At 46.2% G+C, this 15,032-nt stretch overlaps 1 protein-coding gene across 1 annotated transcript in view; it reads right to left on the bottom strand.

Annotated features, from left to right (window-relative positions):
• TMTC1 (transmembrane O-mannosyltransferase targeting cadherins 1) overlaps positions 1–11,794 on the bottom strand; it is a 151,239-nt gene extending 139,445 nt beyond the window's left edge. Inside the window, exon 1 of the mRNA XM_035550707.2 lies at positions 11,466–11,794. Within this exon, the coding sequence (XP_035406600.1) occupies positions 11,466–11,794 (329 nt within the window). The remainder of the gene's footprint in view (positions 1–11,465) is intronic.
• Between the last annotated feature and the right edge of the window lie 3,238 nt (positions 11,795–15,032).

Raw genomic sequence — 15,032 nt, 5'->3', positions numbered from 1 at the left:
TCATATACTCTAAATTATTCTTTTTGCCTGATTTGCAGTCTTCTAATGCAAGCGTTATTAAGCCAATTAGTGAAAATTGCTCTGAACTTCTGGTTTATCTGATTAAAGAGAAACCACTTCCCCAGCTTTCCTTCTAAAATATGTGGTTGAATTTGGCAAGCTTCAAGGCACGGAGATGGGAGAGGCTTGTTCCCCAGCACTAAGTTAGGTTTGCTGCAGTGAAACAATAGACGTGCTTCCCTAGCAGCAACTAACACGGTCCAACACCAGAAGTACAGCACTTGTCCTATTTCCCTGTCAGCACTTCTTGTACTTCTCAGCCACGTGGCAGCTTTACAATAAGGGTGGTGATTTTCTCCGATGGGATAGAAGCTTTTGCTTGGGAACAGCCAGGGTAAGGACTCGGCAGGAGCTGGAGCATCAGCTTGGTGCTACAAGAACATTCATTGCCATCTCACTTCCAAAATGCTTTCGCATACTGGAGGTATAGCATTTATTTAAATGCTTTACTGACATCAGGACTACGCTAAGAAGCTGCTCTACTAGCCAGCGTCATTTCTACAAAGACACTAGATGAGATAACTTATCTTTAACATCAATGACAATGAGGGTTCGTTATTTTTGTCTCTTACAAAAGTATATAACTAGCTGTTACGACATTTGTTTGACACCATGTATTAACGTATTTTTCTGGTCACTATTTTTTTTTACAGCCATCTTGCTTAACAGCTGCTGACAGGCTTTGCTTTACGTGCAGTTGAAGATAATTTGATTCTCTAGAACTAACTGTATCTGTACATTTGGACTAATTTATATACGCACATATATACACACATACACATCTGGTGTCTGTATGTGGTGAGGATTCTATAAATGAACATGGAATTTGGAAGTACTAATGTTAAGGATATTTAAAAAAACAACAACAAAAAAAAACAAAAGCAGACAAGACACCCAGTGAAACCATGAATCAATCTAAATATTTAACATGTAGCTGTAAACAGGCTAAGGGGAAAATAATCCTTCTTCCTGTTACTAACAGCCATCAGGCTTCCCGTGACATACATGATTCAACAGCAATGCCACCGAGTTGTTGCTACCATGCAAACACCTTCGTTTTTTTGTAAGACAGAGGAGGTGTGGTACGTCTGCGAGGGCCAGACAACATATGCTTTTTATAAATACTCTCTACATTCCTTACTCATAAGTAACAGTGTGCTATCTGTCTTGGGCCACGTCTTCCAGGTCAATCCAACTTTAACAGACCAGGAGTCTTCCTTGTGCATTTCTCTTCCGCTTCCACTGCAACATTTATCGAAGCAATAGCTGAAACCCACAGAGTCTGGGAAAAGTGGGATTTTGTCACGACTTGACCTTTCCCTTTGAGGTACAGGTTGATACAACTACTTTGTGACACGACATCAGTCTACATAATTCAAGTGTACATGAAGAACTGAGCTGTTGGGGTGTTCTTTCCCCACCTCTCCTGCAAGCCACTGCAGAGCTGCAGCACACATCACTTTCCCTCGTTTCCACTCACACAAAATGAAAAACCACCACAAATGTCAGTAACAGACACCCAGACAGAGATTCAGCTGTAAATACACTGCAGCCGCAGGAACCCCCGAGCCTGAATCTTGTTTTCAGCGCTCAGTATGGAACAAGGGGCAGCAGAGGCCGCCCTGCCCAGAAGTCGAAGCAGCAGCCCGAACAACATTCCCTCTCAGAGGCACCTGCAGATGTGCACGATGGCAGGGACCACCTGCAGGACCAGTTCTTCAGACAAATGAACCACTTCTGGCTGTAAATCAGCCTGATGGAGCACATCGCCACCTGAAAAAATGTCAAACTGTACTTTCTCCAGAAATCAGGTTGCCAGAGCAGATGAGGGCAGGTGAGGGCAGTGGAGACAAGCACTCAGGTTCAGGTTATCAGGCAACACAGACAAGCCGTATACCAAATGTGAGAGACTCCTGTTTATTTATTTGTCTGAGATGTGAGGACCAATCACTAAAAACACAACATCTGACAGCACTCTTGAAAAATCTTTCACAGTCTACATGAATCACGTCTGATCACTTCTCATCCTGCAAAGCAAGGCTGTTGGCAAGAGAGGCGAACCTCACAGGGACAGATCTTCCCTCCACATCAGGTCACCTCTCCTAAAGGCAGGGTGTGCTCTTCACACCCCTTCTTGGGGTGAACATCAAGTCAAGAAGGCTTGTAAGCCGAGTATTACTTGGTCTAAGTTACTGAAAACAGCTATGTATAAGCATCACCCTCACAGCTAGGGTATTCCCCTGTGTATTCTTTAAATAATGTTGAGAAAAAAAAAAAGGCAGAACAAAACACAAACATAACAGCACCATGCTATTAAGATAAGTCTTCCATTAAACAGCAGAATCTGAGTGCAAGCATGCCTCGGTGTATGTTTTGAATACCATCTTTGGTGGTCCATAAACATTAAATGCAATTGCATGCAGGTGCTATATTCACACTTGTGTTTTTGCTGCAAAGCTCTTTGTCATAAAAAATTAGGCCACATGACAATAAGGGAAACATTCTTTTGTCCCGAAACAATCTCAGTAGAACAATTTTGAAACATTAGCAGTGGCTAAATTTATTGCACGTCAAATGAATGAGTAAATCTGGGGCTCCACATAGCTCTAATCACAAGTCACAAGAACTTTGCAAAGCTCCCCAGCACAGTCTTCCACCCATGGGAAAAAAAGGGAACCTACTACAGAAAGACAAACTTGCTCTACTGCAGAGCAATTTCTGGGCAGGTGAGTAGGAAGGAATGGGTTAATGGGAAAAAAAAAGCACCTTGGCACTTTTTAAACTTTAATACCTTTGCAGAGATTCATTCTTCTCTTTGTTTACTGGCATCAGCATTATCACAGAGTCTTGCAGTAACTGTACACAGTATGTAGCTCAGCAAATAAAGAAATTAAAACACAGATAAGAATCTCAAAATTAAGTAATAAATAGTGTTTCTCCAACACAACATTTATGAACAGAAGCTCTGGCAGGCAATAACTATACTCTGTTATAAGATGAGGGAAGTCCTTGTGTCTCCGTATCTAAACTGGCCCACAAATGGGGAATTTCACTTTCACTTTTTTAAGCTGCCAGCCCAAAACTCACCAGTATTACAATCATTTGTCACTTGCAACCTCTTCTTGCAGGTTAACTAGTGACAGGACTAGAGGGAATGGCCTTAAGTTGTGCCAGGGGAGGTTCAGGTTGGAAATGAGGAGACATTTCTTCTCAGAAAGAGCAGCCAGGCATTGGAACGGGTTGCCCAGGGAGGTGGCGGGGTCACCGTCCCTGGGGGTGTTCAAGGGAAGGTTGGACGTGGTGCTTGGGGACATGGGTTAGTGGGTGACATTGGTGGTAGGGGGATGGTTGGGCCAGATGATCTTGGAGGGCTTTTCCAACGTTAATGATTCTACGGGCTGGAAGATGCCAGCCTTGGTACAGCACATAGCTAAGAGTCCAGATGGGCTGGCCAAACTTTTTGAACTGACTGCTTCTGTCAGACCAGAAAGGTATTTGCAAATAATATTGCAAAGATACAGGGCTGAATAAAGCAAGTGAACACGCTCCAAAGAATGGAGATGCTAAAAAGAGGAGACACCATGTCAGACAAGATCTTTCCTCAGGGGAGCTCCTCATGAAACACTCACGGAAGAAGAGTTTGGCACTGTCTCAACATCTTTGCTGGAAGAGTCCCTGAAGGCGAAGAGTGCACTAAGCCTCCTGAGAAGTGGTGAATGGCAGTTCAAACGCAAAGACCTTCTAAAGGCACAGAGGAAAGGAGAAAAGCATGTACACCAAGGATACCAGGCGACACTGTCAAGTATTTAAGCCACCACCATGCAAAACATTCAGTACAGAAGCCCCAGCATTGCTCACACCCGCCTTCAAGGAGGGCAGACCATACTAATGTCTGTTCAAGCACAGACCCTGGTCCCAGCAGCGGCCCTTGTGCCAGAGTGCTGCAGCACGCGTGGTTTAGTGTCACACCCAAGGCAGAGTACTGCCAAACAGCATGCTGGAGCTGGAGGTATATCAGAAGAAGAGGTATGTGCCCTAACAAGGAAATCCCTTAATTTCATTAAGGCTCGTAGACGTTTTGCTGGAAGAGTATAGTGCGCACAAACCTTGGTTTTGGCATAGTTTGCCTCACTACCTACAGCAGCTCTTCCTTTCCTTCACTGCCCGCTCTAGGAAAAGGAGCCGCATGGCTGCACACTCAGAAAGGGACTTCCCCAGCTTCTGGTACTCATGATACTTTCCAGCCAAGGACACCCACCCTGGAGAAGTCAGGCAGGGACACCTCTCCCAGGGTAGGCAATTCACCGCACAGAGGGGCTGGAAATCAACTGGGGTTCAGCAACTCCAACCTTGCAGACCTGGAACCAGGGGGGTCTCTGCCACAAGAGCAAGGGCTCAACAACAGATCCCATTTCTAAAACTCAAAGCCAGTTACAAATAACCACCAGCACCCTTGGGCTCTAATGTAGTGCTTGTTATCCACTTGTACACACAAAGATTCATTCAACCTTTTTTTAAGGCCTCTCATGATTTAATAATACTGTAAACCATAATTGGAGAGTTTCTTTTTTTTATAGACTTCATCGTTATCCCTGGGCAGCTCTTGTTTAGTTTAATCTGTTTTATTATTTTGAACAGACTAACAAAAAACACAACATGTTATGAAATAGAAATGCACAGAATAATAATGGTAATTTGTTATAGCAAGTAACACAATGGAAACTCTCAGAGCATCCCACACCTCATAAAACCCCCACAGTTTTTACAGAAGGTTCACATGCAGACTTGGATGATTTTATGTAACATACAAGAATAGATTAAGTTTCCTATGATCTTCCTTTCCTTTTAGATTCATGTGATACACACGACAAACTTTATGTAAACTAATGCACGATTTCAGTGCACAGTGAAATCTCATAATTGCCACAGATGCATCTATTGTGTGCCAGGAAAATGAGCATCTGTACTCCAAAAACGGTGCAGCTGCATCAGTGGCAACAACGGCTGAAGTTCTACGTGGAAACAGCTCAAAGATTAAAGAAAAACCTGCAACAGTAAAAAGAAAATCAGCCCCGTTTGCAGTAGTGTTCACAGGATGGCCAGCGCAAGCACAGCAGAGTTCCCTGGTGAAGTAGTACTTTGCACTGGTAATCTTTTCATCGTACTGTACAATGCCTCAGAATTAAATGGACAATAAGGCTTAAATGGTTTATTACCCGATTTTCTATAACGGGGATGGGTGAAAAGACAGAGGCCGTATCAATTCCCAAGCTATAGCAATTCCCTTAGAGCACAGCCATCACTTACAAGAGCTCACAAGAGTTAAGTGTTGGCATTCAAAGCAGGTTATTGCTTTCCAGCAGGGCTAGAAAAAGAAAACAGAAATCACAATTAGACTGAGAAGCAACAGCACCTTGGAAGTGGCAAATGTGTTAGAGCACAAATTTCTAGTGAAACACTAGAAAGTGGGGGTTGACACTTACTCCTGCATTAAGAATACTGAATGCACCGCTCACCTGGCTTTCAAGTCATCTCCACAAACAGTCTGGGGTAATTAAAAAAAAAAAAACAAACCACCACCACAGACTGGCAATTTACAAAACAAAGTGTCATTTTACCCAGATTTAGAACAAAATAGTTTGCCTTCAACACTGTGCTTAACTATCATCTCTGCAACAGCAAAGAGAAAGAAACGAACATCTCCCAAAACTCGTCATCACCTGCTATCGACTAGACTACTACGATACATAAAAGAGGCTGCGATGCTGTGTAGTCCGTGCTGTTTTCCAAAAGTACAGCAAGAGAATAAAATATGTCCCAGGGTTTGATAGCACTATGGGTGAATGACTCAGATGTTTTTAACCTCAGCAGTCCTCTTCCAAGTGCAGCAGGGGTAAGGGATGAGATGTATTCCAGAACCAAGCTATGACAGTCATTCATCAAGAAGAGAAAATGGTACTAACAAATCTATTATGAAGTTTTTAGGCCTAATTAAGAGCACATTTCAAACTGGATACAAGAGTTTTTCAGCAATTTTGAAATAACTTTGGTAATCTTTCAGCTCAAGCTACACAAGAAATGCCATTTTAATTTATATTGAAGCAAGGAGAAAACCAAGTATAGCGCATGAAAACAGAGCAACACTTTTTTCTTTTAACTCTGAGAGACAATAAATGAGAAAGCCCAGGAAAGCAGTCAGAAACACAGTGAGTAAATACAGAGAAATGCCTTTAGCTAACCAGCAGCAGCCAGAGCACTTTATTTTCATGGACCCTAAAGAGCATTGACAGGGATACTCCTGTGGGGAAGAAGGCTGGTCCAAAGCTAAGCCTTTTAGGTAAGAGAAAACAAAAGAAAATTAAGGGTGACATTGGTGCAAGAGGAATTGGATGCCGGATGAGAGAAAATCCCCAGGAATCAGTAGGTGTTTAACAAGCAAAACACCAATGACAAAACCAGCAAACACAGATGTATCTGGATTCACCTCAGACAGATCTTTGAGGAGAACCTGCCTGGGCCTTTTTGTGAACGCTTCCCCTCAAAATAAAAGGCTCTTCAATTCAAGAGAGAGACAAATTTTGTTACGAGTCTTAGCCACAGAGAAGATTTTGTGGCTAGACAAAAGCCAAACACATTTTGTATGCATCTCTCCCCAGCCTATGGTGCACGTGAGGGCAGATCCCCACTTCTGGGCTTGACAGCAGGGCCTGCAGCCTCCATGCAGCCAGGAGGCCTGCCGGGCTGCTCCCCGCTCCCTCCCCAGGCAGCAGCTTCCAGTGCCATCCCACAGCTCCTGGCCTTTCCCTGTCCTGAGGTCTCCAAAGCCCTCCCAAAAACACTGGGCTTCACGAGCAGTTACCTGGTCTCTTTCTGTGGAGCCCAAGAGGCCCTGCTAGTCCCCCTGGAGGAGCACAGCCCACACCTACAGCCAAGAGAGGGAAAACTGGACACACAGGACTGCATTTACCGTTCAGTTCCAGCTTACCCCTTCTATTTCAAAACAATAATTATATTCAATGTGGTGAGGAGAAAAAAAGATCTTCTGTACGTCAGCTTCATATGAGCAATTCCACAGCTGGAGAAAGACAAGCTTTGAGGCACACACACCCTTTCCCAGACCTAAAACGGCAGCAATGCAGTCCGCTCTCAGTCAGAATAAAGGCTTACGTGTTTAGAAATGTGTCCATATATTCCAAGTACAACACAAAACTGGCCTAATATAAGCAGCTGCCTCTCTTCACAAACTTCACCTCACTTGTAACTTCAGCCCATTGTGGCTACACCAATACTACATCAATTTCATGGCACGCATCACAGTCTCAGTATGGAGAGTGATTGCTGTAGCTAGGGTAGCAATATTAGACTAAGCTGTACAGAAGAAATACTGACATAATCTTAAGCATCGTGATATTGCCCTGATATAGATGTACAGAGTGAAGAAAATACTTGTGCAATGTATATTTAACCTGACACATTATAGCTCCCTATATTACCCTATTATGTCAAAATGTAATATACCATTAAATCAAGAACAAATAAAATCTAAGATCTTTTTTTTTCCCCTGGTTGTTTTTCTTAAGCTGCCTGTCCTTGAAACTCATGCCATTGATACAGCTGAAAAAACAGAAGGATCAGCTGTAGGCAACTAGATAGATCAGAACGTTGGCAGTGAGTTATTGAAATAACTCTCTCTTTGGCTGTATATTTACATCTAACCCAAGCTCACAGTTACTTCAGGCTTTGATCTGAAGCCATTGGTAGTCTTATATTAGGCTCACAGTGCCCACACAACATACTGAACTGTTGCTGAAGGATCCCATTTATTCCCTAGACGTGCACGCTACTCAAGCCATCACCAACTAGCAGCCTCTGCAGGCAGAGCTGGTGGGTCATCCATTCTGCAGTGAGCAGGTAAGCAGAGGATTTTTTTTTTTTTAATTTGATTTTTTGATTTCCACCAGTCTTTTGCCTCTGGTGAGCTGTTATTTGGGGTCTTGTGGCACCTCCCTCACTAGCATCTGCCTTTGTCCAGGCAGTACCCTCCACCCCACTGCCAAAGAGGCCAGGTGGACAGTGCTTTCACTTCTCCCAGATCTCTGTTCAACCACATGGAAAACCAGGAGGCTGATCTGATTAAGAGTCTTTAAACCTTGGCATTTGCCTTTTTAAGAAAAGATTTGTTCTCACAATCTCCTACCATCGGACACCTTTAGGCTAAGTCTGCTGTCTTGCTGACTACATCAAATGCCGATCACCTGCTCGTTTCTGTGACGGAAATCTATCCCAATGGGGATTTGAAAGAGAAAGAGTGGGAGAAGGAGGTGGTACTGAGGAATTCAGCTTCTGCTTCAACAGAAGAAGTATTATTGCAAAACCACTGGAACCAAGGAATAACTTCAGTGCTATTAAGGGAATAAATGATTCACCAAACTTCTGTTAGGGGAGACAAGGTGCAAGACAGAGAGCACTCAGTTTAAATATAAAATGCTGAGTGAATTATATAGCTGGCAGTTCTCTCCCCCCCATCATCTTAACATTTTATATGGAAGGTACCAAGAAATACAATATCTTGAGTCCAAAAAGCTGACTTCTTTAAAAAGAAGTATATTGAATCACTTCTTGGAGAAGAACATAGCTGCAGGTAAACATCTCTGAGTGACAGCACTGGAAAGGAGAGCACAAAGTAAGTTTTCCTAAGGACTAAGCAAAGCCATTGCCTATCATATCAGTTCCTTTGCTCTGCTGGACCTGTCACCTAGCAGTTACCCAAGTACAATAGGAATGTCTCTGAACCAACTAGCTTCAACACTTCTTTACGTATTGAAGTCAGGAGAAAAGGTGAGAGAAGTTCAAAGGCACAAAGTAAACAATATTTAATTCAACGGTTCATGTGTGGCTTTTCCCCCTTCTGATGTTAGCCCCCCCGACACACACACACAAAATGTAGCAGTTCTGTGAATATTTTAAGTTTTGCTTAACAGTTCTAATAACACAGGCCACTCATATTTTCCTCTAATCATTCATTCTGACAGATCTGGTGTGAATAATGTCAAATACTTCAGCTCTTTTCACTATTTGGCTCCAGAGCATTAGTCTACTGGTATTAGGATTGTCATTTAAGATTTCCAATAAGTAAGGGATCCTGAACTAGAGTTACAAAATTTCATCAATGTCTAGTCAAGATTTTTTTGACAGAGAAGTGATAAATTTTTTTAATTGAGATCATTTCAAGAATATGTAGTATATATGAAAGATACACCTAGTCCATTGAAAAGTCCACAGAGCATCCTGAGTCTTTCCTCTTTCACAGCCACGAAGGACAAAAAAAGAGTTTGAGGCAAAGTTTCTGTAGACTTATGGATCTGTAGACATACATTTCAGCCCACCCTTCACATCTGTTATGTGCACGCAGTTTGGAGATCTCCCAGATTTTTTTTTAATTTTTTTTTAAATCTTTATTACAGCAAGATTCAAAACAAGTCTTTCAGACAAAAATGTCAGGTCACAAAAGGAAAACCACCAGGAAGGTGTGAAGAATCACGCTACTATTAAAATGTCTTGGATTTGACCAAACTAGCACAGCAAAAAGAAATATATATTAGTCCCCAATTCCCATCTTCAACAAGATCCTGTAATGCACGTCACAAAACTTGCTCAAGTAGCCTACACAGATGCACCAAATCCTAACAAGATATTAATAAACTACATTCATTTTAACTTTGTTAAAAGACTGTTTTCTGTTGAGCCTTTTACAGCCAGCACGGTAAATCCTTTTTCCTCCTGCAGGAGGACAGAGCACAGCCAGTAACATCGTGCTGGGCAAGGCATGGCTCAGGCAGGCAGCATGCAGCTCAGCCACAGGCTCAGCATCGCTTGGCAAGAACTTGCTGCACCTGCTTTAAGCGCTGGGTATGGAGGATGCACTCCACCCGGATCTTAACGTCTTCCTCTGACACCTGGCTGGTAGATATGAAGTGGGAAGAATGTGGAAATGAGAGGGCTGGAAGGATATTTGGGACACAGTGGAAATAACCTCCCTCTGCAGCCAGGGAAGATAAACGATTCCTTCATTATTCCAAATGGAATGCCAACCAGTGAACAAATGACTTTGCCTTTGACCCTAGGTTTTAGCTGTATGGTGCTGTATGCTTATTATAATAATAAGCACTTGAGGATGAAGTCTCGCTCAGACTCGCTGATTTCCAAAAACGACTAGATGGGAACAGCACTTCACCTTTTTTTTCTCCCCCTTCTTTCTTTACTTAATAAAGGGTAAACCAGCTCAAAGTCAAGACACATAAACAGCAACTAAAGCACTTAGTTTCCATTCCATTATTAAAGTTTAAGACTCTTTGCTAGTTAGCATAACTTAACCTCCATCCTGCAACCTGATCTACGTGGCCGAGCCCAGCGGCACTACAGCGCGCAGTGCAGCCAGTGGTGATACGTCCAGGTCTGTTCACCTCTCAGATTACTCATAGATGTGCTGCGGGGGTGATGGATTAATCTGACAGCTGCCCACACTGCAACACTCCGGCTGAACACCTGATGGAGAAGGCATTCGGCAGGCACAAAGCCGGCTCTGCCCGGGGATGCCTGAGTCCCCTTTGCTCTCTACAGAAACCTGCTTAGAACTGCCCGAGGAGAACTTCGAAAGTCCGTCCTGTGCTACCCAGCTCACAAGTGTCTGCACTGCTCAGTTTTGCTTCACCAGGGCTATTCCAGCCGGAGCACGTGCAGCCCGGTTCCCCAGACAGCTGATACCGGTTGCTCTCAGCCTGCCCTCACAACACACGGAGTACCGAAGGGATGCTCGATTCCCTGAAACCGGTCCTGCCCTACAGAAACACGCTACTTTCAGAGAGTTCATGGAAACGTTATTTATAAACATCGCGTATTTTCATGGACAGTTTACTCAGCAGAGTCTACCACTAACAGCTCCTCCTGGCGTACTTCTTGCTGCCTGCATAGTTTGTCCCTCACGCCTGCCACGGGTTTGTAAGGAGCAGCGGCTGATCGCTGATGAGCGGGACCCCAGCGCTAAGCATCACCCAGCTACACTGCATCTTCACCACCATTCCCCCAGGCGCTCGATCATTTTTAAATACTAAAGCGTGGCAAACACTCAGCATCATTTGTGTTACCCCAAAGTAAAGCAAGAAGAGAACAAGCTAACGCGCAGGACGACAAACCGGCCGACTAGTAGCTGTGACGGGCTGCTACAGACTCCCCTCTTTTGAGGGGTAAAGAGAGGCTCTGGGTTTTCCTTCTAGGACTAGCGCAGTAACCCTGTTACCGTGCTGCTGCCCGAACTTCTCTTTATTCCTCTAAGACCCGAACTCCTCGCCAACTCCTCGCCCGGCGCGCAGGGAGCACCGGGCCGGGGGGGGGCCGGCGGTACTTACTTGAAGGTGAGGACGCAGAGGGGCCGGTAGGACTTGTGGCTGGTGTTCTCCGCCATCCGCTTGCCCCAGAAGTCGTTGGCGAAGGCGGCGGCCACGGGGGCGGCCGCCCTCACGTCGGGGTTGTTGACGATGGCCCACACGTCGTCGTGCACGAACTCCCCCGGCAGCGCGTTGCCGTAGCACAGGGCGCACAGCCCCGCCACCGCCGCCGCCGCCGCCGCCGCCTTCCTGCCCGCTGCGGGCACCGGGGCCGGGGCCGGGGCTCGCTCCCGGTCCCGCTCCCGGTCCCGCTCCCGGCAGCGGGGCCCCGGCGCCGCTCCCGTCACCATGGCGCGGGTGCGGGGCGCCGCGCCGCCACCCCCGGGCCCTCCGCAGCCGCGGCGCGGGCGGGCAGCGGCGGCCGCATGCTGCGGGGCGGGCGGCGGCACCGGCACCACCGCCGCCGCCGGCCACTCGCGCTCTGCCGGGGCGCAGCCGGCCCGCCCGCAGATAAACAGCGGCCGCCTCCCCGCGCCATCCCTCCTCCTCCTCCTCCTCCTGCTGCCCCCCCCGCACGCATGCTCCTTGCCGCGCCGTCACCCCCGCCCGCCACCGGCGGGGGGCTCTGCACGCCCCGCTTGGCCGGCACCCCCCCGGTCCCTTCACCCCAGCCCATCTGGGGCCACGCGAACCCTCCCCCCAGCTGGGTGTGGGTGCCCCGGGGGTGCTCTTTTCGGTGGCCGGGAAGTTGTTGGCCGCTCCGCTCTGTCCCTCGTCCGAGATGAGCCGAGGGCTGCCTCCTCTCCCCCGGCAGCGCTGTGGTGGCTGCGCCGCGTGGGAGCCCCTGCCGCCCGCCCGTGACAGCTCCCGCTCGCCTTCCCTTAAGGAGAGGCCGCGTTCACATCACCCGCTCGGCCCCTAAGTAAAGGGTGCGCGGCCACGGAACCAAAAAAACAAGGGCTCTCTTAGTGATTGTACCACTTAAATAAAACCACCCTTTTATAAACAAACAAAAAAAAGAACCAGCGCTACTTGGCAAAGACACCCCCACTAACTTATGTGAGTGGACATACTGGACACGCTCCGAATTTCCTCCTGAAAATAAAGACGTGCCGAGCGTCGCTCACCACCAGCTCGCGTGGCAGCAGGCTGCTCTGTGTGTGTGTGTGTGTGTGTGTGTGTCTGAGTGTGGGAACACGCCGAGCAGGAGCCAGGGAAAGTTCTCTCGCGGGCCGTCCAGGGCAAGCCCGCCCCAGGAATGCTTTTTCCCCCAGCCTGTTTGGCACTCGGAGGGATCTGGTATTTTCCAAGCGCAACAGAAAGCAAGCAGGCTTTTCAGCCGGACTTTTGTAATGGCTAAGAATAGCAGTTAACTCCAAGCGAGACAGCGTGTTTATATCTGGGACGGGAGGAAACCCCACCAGAAGCGGGGCCATCAGTCAAACTTTCTCTTTAAGTGGCTGATGAAATTTTAGCAGACGGCTCCCCAGAGCTTTCCCCAGCGTGGGACACCATTCATTGTGGTGGGTCGGTATTCATTTCCACCAGAGTTTTGAAGCCTGGGTACGCAGAGCCAGACTCCAGCATCTCTGCCCGGGCACAGACACAAACAGCAGTTCCAGAGGCGCTGGAGTACTGAAGCCCACCGGCGCCCAGCAGCTCGGGAACAAAGTCACTGTTGCAGACATGCCTAAAAGGCAGAACTCGGACTTTCTGTGGCATAAATGAAAATGCTGACAGTTACTGGGAGGAGGGACAGGGAGAAGGACAGACAGTAACACTGACAAAAGGAAAAGAACGTCTATAAGGCTTAAAGGCTGAGATTGCCTTAGAGTGGAATCCAGGTGATATCTGAAATCCTGAATTACTCTACCAAACCAAATCTACAATCCCCTGTGGTTATGAATCGAGCACCTAAGGCTGTAACTGCTCTCCGAGGCAGATGTGCCACGCGGGGGCGAGGCAGCCCCAAGGCTCTCAGTAGCGCTGCGGCTGCAAGCCCAACAAAGCCGGTGCCTCCAGCCCAGGGAAGCCACCAGAAAACTCCATGCTGGGGCAGGGAACACAACTCTCCATTCACCATCCAAGATTGTCACAAGTCCCAGCGTCCACCCATTAAGCTTAACTAGTTCACCACAGAAAGCTCACAAAAATGAAGGGTTCTGAGTTGGTAACTTAGGAGTAGATTATAAAATCTCATTTCTAATTGAGGGATTTAATGCCAGTATCTCGTAACAGTAACATGGACACCACATAGCACAAGAGATGTACTCCATGGAATAAATAACATAGCTTCGTGATCTATGATTTCCCATTCGCTTTCATAACCTGCCATGCTTGATGACACCAGAAAGCATGGAAAGAGACTCATTCTGCCCTCGCTGTCTTTAGGAGAGCGCTAACACAGACAATCAGCTCTCATCTAGCATGGAAACCCAGAGTGTGAGTGGGATAAAACCCCTGCATCCTTTTTTACCTGTTTTCTTTCACACTTACCAAACTGTTTTCCAGGAAGTGTAGTTAATACGGATTTGTCAAGTTTCCTTTATGAGGAGGTGATGCTGCTGCCACTTCCCCATGCTAGATGAAAAGATGTATCAGATATTTACTTTCTTCTCTCATTCAAAAGTCTGAAAGAGACAAATAATGCTCACGTCAGCCACAGAGGAAGACCGCCTGTTCTTAACACGAAGACCTGCTGAAATACAGTCTTTTCCTTTCAATCCACAGTATGAAACCTTATAACTCAGCAGTCATTGTCACAGACTGAAATAAGAATATTATCTATTTCTAGAATCTCTGACCACCTATAAAGAAACTAACAGCAAATAGCAAGAATTCAGAAGGTAGGAGAACACACATTCACCACTTGTATTTTGGGTCTTAAGATGATGCATGTACGTGGAGAGGGGAGGGTGAGGGAGAAAGGGAAAGGGCAAGGGAGAGAAGGGAATCCAGGGGTGGGATGGTTTGTTCCAAAGCTGCTTTGCCTCTTCCAAAAATATCTGGTCTAATGAGGAGCATTTCTCCCTCCTGCAAGCCCTGATTCTTTACCTAAAGTAGCCGTGTCATAACTTCTGAAATTTAAAGCCAAATTGCTTCTCAGAAAAGCAAATCTGAATTATGGGATCATAGTTGAAGCACTCCAGCTATTTGGCTGTTTACTTGTATTTGAATCACAAGTTTCGTGCCAGCTATGGAAAAAGATCGTTAACAAACGGCTGCTAAAACTAGAGACCTTGCAACTAATTACATACAATGCTCCAAGAACTTGCTCCACTAATTGAGCAGAGCTCACTACTTCTGAAGTAGGAAAGTTTAGCCTCCACTCAGAGTAAAACATAAGGCAGGGTGTACACAGCAGCAGACACATCTGAACCGCTGCACTTCAAAGGGTTGAGCACCAATTGATCTGTTATTATCTGAAGATGGCAACAGCTCAAAGGCAGAGAGAAACTGGGGAAGTTTTAAGTGTAAAGCTTAAACGTGGACTTCTGACGAGTTTAGCTTTGCATTGACTGATTAGAGTATAAGAATGCGGTAAATACAATTTAAAAGTTAAATTACCATATGGTCATAGCTAGAGGT

Source organism: Cygnus atratus, chromosome 1, assembly GCF_013377495.2.
Source record: "Cygnus atratus isolate AKBS03 ecotype Queensland, Australia chromosome 1, CAtr_DNAZoo_HiC_assembly, whole genome shotgun sequence".
NCBI classification, from domain to species: domain Eukaryota; kingdom Metazoa; phylum Chordata; class Aves; order Anseriformes; family Anatidae; genus Cygnus; species Cygnus atratus.
The sequence above is the reverse complement of the archived record's forward strand: the minus strand, read 5'-3'. Positions and strand labels throughout refer to the sequence as shown.